The sequence below is a fragment of the Cebus imitator genome, unplaced genomic scaffold (assembly GCF_001604975.1).
Source record: "Cebus imitator isolate Cc_AM_T3 unplaced genomic scaffold, Cebus_imitator-1.0 Scaffold139, whole genome shotgun sequence".
Taxonomy (NCBI): Eukaryota; Metazoa; Chordata; class Mammalia; order Primates; family Cebidae; genus Cebus; species Cebus imitator.
In genome coordinates, this window is record NW_016107454.1 from 3,993,486 (window position 1) to 4,003,496 (window position 10,011).

General features: G+C 43.1%; 1 protein-coding gene across 1 annotated transcript in view; it reads left to right on the forward strand.

The window, feature by feature from the left end:
• Positions 1-2,747, forward strand: part of RSAD2 (radical S-adenosyl methionine domain containing 2) — a 22,212-nt gene extending 19,465 nt beyond the window's left edge. The window contains exon 6 of the mRNA XM_017541999.2: positions 1,216-2,747. Coding sequence (XP_017397488.1) covers positions 1,216-1,380 — 165 coding nt within the window. The 3' untranslated portion in view covers positions 1,381-2,747. The remainder of the gene's footprint in view (positions 1-1,215) is intronic.
• Positions 2,748-10,011: the final 7,264 nt, after the last annotated feature.

Below are 10,011 nucleotides of genomic sequence, written 5' to 3' on the forward strand. Positions count from 1 at the left end.
TTTTTTTGTGATAAGGTTTCCTCTGTCACCCAGGCTAGAGTGCAGTGGCACAATGTCAGCTCAGTCGATCCTCCTGCCTCTGCCTTCTTAGTAGCTAGCCGGGTGCACTACCACACCCAGCTAGGTTTTACGTATTTTTTGTAGAGATGGGATTTTGGTATATTGCCCATGCTGGGCTTGAACTCTTGGGCCTCCCCAAATGCTGAGATTCCAGGCACGGGCCCCCATGCCCAGCTGATATTTTGTTATTTTCAAGTTAATCAATCATTGTTTATAGCCATTCCACTTCTTAACAATATAACCTTTCTTAATAGAGCATAAGGGACAAGGTGACAAGGAAAACATTCAGTTTCTGAGAAACATTCAGACAATTATTTTTTGGGATGCAAATGATTATGATTGACTAGGGATTTTGACTAGCATCCCTCAGCAAACTAGCTGCTAGTCTCCACATATTTGGAAAACGCATAGTCAAAGCAAAATTTATTTTACCAATTGAATAATATTTTGCTTTGACAAATATTACTTGAGCTCCTATGAAACAGTCAGTGTAGGTCATACGTAATGTGAAGAAATCATTTCTGCCTACAGAGTAGAATAGGACAGAATAAAACAGATGAAAATGGATGGAATAAGGTTAAAACAAAGACCCTTAGCAGGTCATAGAAAACTCTTCATGATCCAGCACCCGTCCACCTCAGCAGCCCGTTTCTTTTCATCCTCCCACTTTCTCAAAACAAGTCTTCGTAATATTTACACTAATGCATGCATTTACACAGGCACATTGTTTCTATTCCAGAAACATCATCTACCTCTAATTTCCCCAATACACTATGCTATATCACACTTCCATGCTTTTGTGATACCATTCCCTCCCATTTAAAATCTCAACACATAATTTGGATGTCAGCATTTGGGGGAAGCCTCTCCTGATCACCCCTTCCCCCAGTGGAGCAACACCTGCCCATGTGGGGCGCATATAATTCTGTTTATTGTGAGCTTAGTTAATCTACTATGTTTAGGCCAGCCTCTTCCACCAGAACATGAGCTGGTTGAGTAGAAAGATGGGGTACAACAGGTTCAACGTCAGCCACAGATTTCAAAAAAATATCTGTCGACATGATTGGAATATCCAAAGCTATTTGAGATTAATACTCTAGTTTTTACAGGATTCATTGCGTGGAAATATACCAGTTTCTGTTATGAATTCTCTAGATGCGCTTTCTGAACTGCAGAAAGGGACGGAAGGACCCTTCCAAGTCCATCCTGGATGTTGGTGTAGAAGAAGCTATAAAATTCAGTGGATTTGATGAAAAGATGTTTCTGAAGCGGGGAGGAAAATACATATGGAGTAAGACTGATCTGAAGCTGGATTGGTAGAGAAGAAAGTGGAAGGAGACTTCAGCATACCAGTGGGGAAACTCCCAGAGTGACTGCCATTGCCTACATTACTATCCCGTTGGTATTTCCCAATGGCTGAAAACCTGTATCTGCTGCACATGACATCTGATTACCTGTGGTCACTGAACTCCTAAATAACTTGGGTAGCAAATCCTGAGACAATGTAAAAACATTAACTTTACTTGACTGGCTTATAACCTTGTTATTGAAACAGCACTTCTGGTTTTGAGTTTGATTTATCTAAAAAGAGAGAATACACACAGGAATAATGACCCCCCAAAAAAGCTTAGATAAGCCCCCTGTACACAGGACCTAAAATTTAGCTCAATGATGCATTTGTAAGAAAGAAGCTGTAGTGATACCTGTGGGGACAATATTGAATTTGGATTTGATTTTTTAAGCAATGTTTACTGTGACTTCTATATTTCCATTTTGAAGCTATTTCCTGTTCTAGTTTACTTCATTTGAGAGTGTCAATATATTTTGCTAAATGTCCAGATACCAATTTTCACATCTGAGACATTACAAAGTGTCTGCCCCAATTATTTCTGCTGGTTGTAGTGCTTTTTCCTTTTTGACTTTGTACCATTGCAGTCTTGTACTTCTTACTGTAAACTATAGAAATGTGCAACAGATGTTTCCAAGAACATATGATATGATAATGCTACCAATTTTCAAGAAGTCCCTAGAAGGAGACAACACCTGGAAAGACAGCGTGGTGCAGCCAGCACACAGTGACTGTTCCGTGAATGCTGGTTACCTGTGTGTGTGGCACCTGTGTCCCTTTCTCTTCAAGGGTTCAGACCAAAAACAAGATACGCTTTCCATTTGATGATGCAATTGACATGGGGGCAGTGCTTTCACGGCTTTGTTCACCTGTCATTTAGGTCACATGAGGCTGTCAAGCAAAGGAATCGGAGTGAAGTTGGATAACTGCTTGTCCCTACGTCTCTGAGAAGGGACGGCACACCGGCTTGGCATAAGATACCCTAAAATCATGCTGGAGCCTTGGACAAGGAAGAATGTGAGCGAGTGGAGGGAGGGTGTCTGGATTTCATGTCAGGGAAGCCATGGAACCATCTCATATTTTTGAATGAACTTTGAATCAATTTAAATAAGGTACCATTTAGGTCAGCTTAAGAAGAATCAGCTCAGAGAAAGCAAGTATGAGAGAAAATGTCATGTAAACTAGGTCAGGGAACAACACCCTCTCCCTGTGGAAGTATCCTATGCAGTTTGTTTGTGTAACTTAGTATGTTGTTGCCTAAAAAAATAACAATTCTTATCATTGTTTCAAAAAAGCAAAATCATGGAAAATTTTTGTTGCCCAAAAGGTCATTTTAATTCAGCTGCAATTTCAGTGTTCCTCACTAGGTGGCATTTAACTATTGCCTGATGTCATTAAGCACCATCCAGAAATTCTGCTTCATGATCTATTTTCAAGACTTGATGATTGTTGAAAGTTTTGTTTCCTTGCTGGTGAGGAGTTGTGATCCTTTGGAGGAAGAGAAGACACATTCTGGTTTTTGGAATTTTCAGCATTTTTGTGCTGGGTTTTTCTCATCTTCGTGGGTTTATTTACCTTTCATCTTTGATGTTGGTGACCTTCAGATGGGATTTTTGTGTGGGTGCCCTTTCTGTTTATGTTGATGTTATGCATTTCTGCTTCTTAGTTTTCCTTCTAACAGTAAGACCCCTCTGCTGCAGGTCTGCTGGATGTGCTGGAGATCCACTCCAGACCCTGTTTGCCTGAGTATCACCAGCAGAGGCTACAGAACAGCAAAGATTGCTGTCTGCTCCTTCCTCTGGAAGCTTCATCCCAGAGGGGCACCCGCAAGATGCCAGCCGGAGCTCTCCTGTATGAGGTGTCTCCCAGTCAGAAGGCATGGGGGTCAGGGACCCTCTTGAGGAGTCAGTCTGTCCCTTAGCAGAGCTCGAGTGCTCTGCTGGGAGATCCACTCAGAGCCGGCAGGCAGGAAATTTTAAGTCTGCTGAAGCTGTGCCCACAGCCACCTGTTCCCCAAGGTGCTCTGTCCCAGGAAGATGGGAGTTTTATCTATAAGCTGGTGATGGGGCTGCTGCCTTTCTTTCAGAGATGCCCTGCCCAGAGAGGAGAAACCTAGAGAGGAAACCTGGCCATAGTTGCTTTGCTATGCTGTGGTGGGCTCTGACCAGTTCAGACTTCCCAGTGGCTTTGTTTAAACTGCCTACTCAAGCCTCACTAATGGGGGAGGCCCCTCCCTGTACCAAGCTCCAGCATCCCAGGTTGACTCCAGACTGCTGTGCTGGCAGCCAGAATTTCAAGTCAGTGAATCTTAGCTTGCTGGGTGCTGTGCGGGTGGAATCCGCTGAGCAAGGTAACTTGGCTCCCTGGCTTCAGCCCCTTTTTCGGGGGAATGAACGATTCTGTCTTGCTGGCATTTCAGGTGCCCCTGGGGTATGGAAAAAAAAAAAAAAAAACTCCCGCAGCTAACTCAGTGTCTGCCCAAAGGGCCACGCAGCTTTGTGCTTAAAACCCAGCCCCTGGTGGTTTCAACCTGAGGGAATCTCCTGGTCTGTGGGTTGTGAAGACCATGGGAAAAGCATAGTATCTGGGCTGGACAGCACTGTTCCTCACAGCACAGCCCCTCACAGCTTCCCTTGGCTGGGGGAGGGAGCTCCCCGACCCCTTGTGCTTCCCGGGTGAGGTGATGCTCCACCCTGCTTCTGCTTGACCTCTGTGGGCTGCACCGGCTGTCTAAGCAGTCCCAGTGAGATGAGCCAGGTACCTCAGTGGGAAATGCAGAAACCACTCGCCTTCTGTGTTGGTCTTGCTGGGAGCTGCAGACGGGAGTTGTTCCTATTTGGCATTCTTGCGAGCCCTGCAGGTCAGGTTTAATTACATGAAAATGCCCCGTGTATGCTTAGGATAACTACAGCAAGCACACCTCAGATGCTACTAAAATGGACTTAAAAGACCAGAAAGATTGTTACACTATTTATTTTATAATTCTTAAAAAAATACACTTTTTGAGGATATTTGAAAACAGAGTAAAACAAAGTGAAGAAAATTAAAATCACCCATAATTGTATCACATAAAGGTAACCCCTAATTTAGCCCATGTCTGTCCAGTCATATATATTGCTTATAAGAATTGCATTCATACACAATAAGTTTGTTTTTCACATAATATCTTCTGAAGGTTCTTAATTAGCCTTTTATACTTTAATGAAAACAACCATTCTTAACAATTCACACTAATAGATGGGAAAACATTCAATGACATTAAAAGGCCAGAGTTCATTTGAGAAAAACCATTGTATTTGGTTTTTGAGTTGTTTACATATTTGTTTATGTATGTGAGTGGTGTTCTATTAATTTTGGTAATATTCTCTCTCTCTCTCTACACACACACACACACCACACACACACACACACAGCTTCTCTGTGCAAGTTCATTATTGCAGAATATGGAAAATTGCCCAAGAGTTATTTATTTTTTAAATTCAAGGCTGCCTCAACTTGTTCCTGACACCCTCTCAGCAACACATCCGAATAGACTGACCTTTATCAGTTTTGTTCCTGGATTATACTCAGCTTTTGGAGAACTCGCCCACATGAGTAGATATCAGAAAACCTGTGTGTGTGTGTGTGTAGTTGGCCCTATCTGCTTTTGTGAAGAATACCTCATTTTTCATTAAATCATCACTCAGATATCACTTTTTCCAGGAAGCCTAGCAGACAGCAGGTATTCAAATGCTGGTTGAGTCAAACTGACCTGAATCAGTCAGCTTAGGCTGCCGTAACAAAATGCCATATCCCATGTGGCAGAAACAACAGACATGCATTTCTCTGGAGGCTGGAAGTCCAAGATCAAGGTGCCATCTGGTTCAGTTTCTGGTGAGGCTTCTCTCCCTGGCCTGCACATGGCTGCCTTGTCCCTGTGTCCTCACATGGTGGAGAGAGAGATCTCTCTCCTTTTATAAGGCCACCATCCTTTTGCATAAGGACTTCATTTGAACCTAACTACCTGCTAAAGACCTTGTGTCCAGATAAAGTCACATTGGGGATCAGAGCTTCGACGTGAATTTTGGAAGAAGACAATTAGGTCCATAGCATGATCCATCATTGAAACAGTAAGATGCAATATACCTAATAGATTTGACTTGACTTTGATGCCATTTAATAAGGTCACTTCTATTGAAACAGGCAATGCCGTGGGCAGTATGACTTGGTGACTCCTGGAAGTTTCTAGTGCTTTAAATATTGCCCCCATCATCTGTGACAGGGCCTGAAATATCTTTGTTATGATTAAACATGTAGTTTCTCCACTGATTTTCTCTAAAACTGAGGTAGTTTGGGAAAGTGGCAAACATTAATCTTGTTCTTATCAAGTTGTCATGGGGATGTGTCAGCCCCACCTTTCTCCCAGGTATAGCTATTTCCTACCTATTTGGCTACCATAACCTGGTGATGCCTGGCAAGATCCTTGCAGTTGAAAGGTTTAATTCAGGAACAGCTTGGTGCATATCTACCATGTGGTCAGACCTGTGCCAGACGCTATGGGGAATATCTAAGAAGAGGAGTTAGGGTTTTCACCTTTGAGAAACTTACAAATGTTAGGACAAGAGTTAGACACGCAAAAGAGTGAAACAGCTGAGTAAGAGGGCAAAGCAGTGATAGAAAAGGTACAGGTTGTGGAGACAGCCTGGCTTGAGCTGTGGTACCATGTGTGATTAAGGGTGGGATACTTAGGTTCACAGAGGCCCAGTCTCCTCATCAGCAAAATGAGGGACCAATGCAAAGGTTACAGTAAGGACTTGAGTTAATTATGCAAACAGCCCCTGGAAGCCTCTGTTAACTAATAACAGTTACTGTTGAGTTCACATTGTGTGAAAGCTATCCTTCCTAATCTGACGTCATTTAGGACAAAATAGATAAAACCTCGTGTCACAGTTTGAAGTCCTGATAATTATCGTGAGCAAGAAGAGAGGACATTTGGGGTTTGGGGAAGAACACCTGAGAGAACAGGAGGCTTAAGATGACTGCCCTTTGGTTAACTTACTCATTGAGTACGCACCTGTGATGTATCAGGTTTTATAGCACCCACTAAAAACACAAAAATAAACATGACACTGTTTTGTTGCTAAGGTGCTCAAAGCTTGTGGAAAAGGCAATCTTGTAAACGAATAGGTAAAATAAATGTTGAAGGTTAGTAGAAGTAGCAACTAAGTTTTCACACTCCAAAAAAACATGGCAGACTCCGGTCTCCCATTCTACATCTTAATGGGAATAGTGAGATGAATGCCTCTCACTGCTCAGATCTGACAAATTTGGTAGAGCATAACCTGAAAACGCTCTAACTACTCAGCCACAAAAGAGAATGAATTAATGACATTCGCAGCAACTTGAATGAGACTGGAGACTGTTATTCTAAGGAAAGTAACTCAGGAATGGAAAACCAAACATTGTATGTATCACACTTAAGTAGGAGCTAAGCTATGAGAATGTAAAGGCATAAGAATGGCACAGAGGACTTGGGAACTCAGTGGGGAAGGGTGGGATGTGGGTGAGGGATAAGAGACGACGAATTGGGTGCAGTGTATACTGCTCGGGTGATAAGTGCACCGAAGTTTCACAAATGACTACTAAAGAATTTACTTGTGGCCCGGCGCTGTGGCTCACGCCTATAATCCCAGCACTTTGGGAGGCCGAGGCGGGTGGATCATGAGGTCAGGAGATGGAGACCATCCTGGCCAACATGATGAAACCATGTCTCTACCAAAAATACAAAAATTAGGCAGATGTGGTGGTGGGCACCTGTAATCTCAGCTACTCTGGAGGCTGAGGCAGGAGAATCGCTTGAACCCGGAGGACAGAGGTTGCTGTGAGCTGAGATCACACCACTACACTTCAGCCTGGAGACAGACTGAGACTCTTTAAAAAAAAAAAAAAAGAATTTACTCATGTAACCAAACACCACCACCTGTTCCCAGTAACTGATGGAAACAAAAAACACAGCAAAATAACCCTGCTTTGTTTTGTGAAGAGGCCAATGTAGGCCTTCAAATGGCCTCAAAAATCAGAGATACAGAAATGCGTGAAGTAACTGGATATAAGACAGCACAGGATGCTGCGAGCTGGGGTGAGCTAGGAAACATAGTCCTCTTAGAGGCATTCAAGTTGTATAAAACACGACACTCCCCAAATGAAAGACCTCTGAAGATCTGACTTGTCTTATCAGATGCCTGTCTTCAAATTCAAGTCTCAATGCCACCATGACTATCCCTAATTTATTCAATGGTATGTCAGGCATTGGCTGTTCACTGAGAAATTATAACCTTAATCATTGTTCCTTGAAAGAAATTTTTTGACTCCCTGTTGTAAAGACTTTGAGCAGTCATTCACAGCCCCTTCTGTGAACATGAGAAAATTATGCTTCCTCACTCTCTTTCAGTTAAGTAAAGCTACTGATTCCAGCCAATAATGAGTGCATTTAACTGCTGGTACAAGGCTCTGCAACATTTGCTTTTGGGTCCACACCGATTACAGAGGAGGCCTCAGGTTGAGATGGTGGAGTCTGAAAACAGGCAACCTTGACCTTGTATACTTCTAGGGAGGATAGTGTCAGAGAGACAAATATGGTCACAGCAAACTGTATATATGGGATAGTCCAGTTTTTGAGATTACTTGTTACCATAGCAGATTAGCCTGTCCTGACCAAAAAGATCCGGTAACAAATAACACTCAGATTGTCTAAGGCTGATGCTGGAGATACAATTTCAATAGGGGTTAAGGCATTGGGACTTCATAGTCCCATTTTACAAGATTTCCATTCTCCGTGGGTGTGGCTCTGCAACTGATAGAATCACAATAATCTTAGTCTCGGGGAAATGTGCCATTGCCTTCTACCAGTGGACACAAAATTCTTCTCTTAACTTAAATGATATGGTCCTTAAGGGGAGAGAGCCTATTTTGGCAGCTAACAGTTTTTGAACCCTGGAGCATGTGGCAAGTATGGTGTTAAGTGCTCTGATAATTCTTATTTTAACTGCTCACAGAAACCATGTAAGAGAAGTGTTATCATCCCTCATTTTATAGTTAAGGAAACGAACGGAGTCAACTGACATGACCACATGCACAGCTGGATCTTGATGAAACCCAGACTGACTTCAGCGGCAGAGCCCAAGCCAAGCTCAGGGAGAGGAGGGCTTTGTCCTTCCTTCCAAACTGTCTGGGACTCAGCTTCCAGGTTTCCGTGTTTTATTTGTTGTTATTTGTTTGTTTTAATCCATGAAGCCTGCTCCTCTCCTGATGATTAGAAACGGTGAGTGCGTGTCTTCTTCAGAGGAAGTGGGTTGTGGCTTTGCTCTGTGATCCTCTAAGAGTAAGTTCTCAGAAATACAGCCCAATAGACCCAACTTTCACACAAAGATAAAATGAGAGAAGAAGGAAGGAGAAGACAGATTGATAGAGATCTTCAGACACATGCAAGATGGGGAAAGGAGAAAGAGGAGTTTGCATCCTTTCATTCTAATATTACGATCTTTCATGTCTAATGCCAGACACACAAATATAATAATATAATAAGAGTAACAAAAGTGCTGTGAACACAGCTCAGCAGAAAGGTTGGCTAGCCCAGGGGAGTGACAGAAACGTTACCAGAGCTGTCAGTGCTGCACTGAAGTTTAAAATAGTAGGAGACATTTTCCAGGCTGTCAAGGAGCAGGGGTTCTCTGAGAGTGTTTGTGTTTGTTACGATTGTTGATGGTGGTGGCAATGGTGTGTGTGTGTGTGTGTGTGTGTGTGTGTGTGTGTGTGTGTGTGTGGAGAGAGACAGAGAGAGGGTTTTTTTTAAGTACTGTATATATTTTAATGAGATTGAATAATCTAAGGCTAGGAATATTTAAAATCATAGCAGAATAAAAGTTAAATACTTAGAAACGTACAACAATGAAACAAAATAATCCCTAAAGGGCCTTTTAACTATGTTTCAGCCCAGAAAGGGTCTCTACAGCTCCTATGCCTATTCCCACCATCCCCAAGAACTTCCCTTTCTTAGGCGGCATCCAAGGCTCTGTCCATCCCTGCTCAAGCCCACCTGCCACCTCTATCTCTAACAGATAAACCTGCTGGTCCTGCCAATTCAGACAATCTATAGTCAGGAAAACATTTTATGATTTTCTTCTGCAATCTCTTTGCAGCTCACTTTCCCCATCTTCTTGTCTCAGGTCAGGTTCCCTGGGAAACAGACTCTGAGGTGGAGGTTGGCTGTGAAGAGATGTTTAGGAAGGGTTTCTGTAGAAGAATGAGGAAGCAGAGGAGCTGGGAAGCATTTACTGGGGAACTCTGAGGCTGGGGAGCCCTTCAGTGTTGTCCCATGGTATGGCAAGCGGGGTTGGCATTAGCCTTGCCTGGACCAGACAAGCTGTTTTTGGAAGCAGCTTTGCAGGAGGCAGCTACCTCTGGCCAAGGGTTGATTCCTGGGATGATAGCCTTCCACATCCAACACTCCTGCTGAAAGGATCATGACTACCTTGGTTCTGTAGGGAATCTGCATGAAGCATTGAAGCTTCCACTACGCCTTGCAATACGTCACTTGAGCCCTGTTCAGTAGGTGGAGTAGCAAG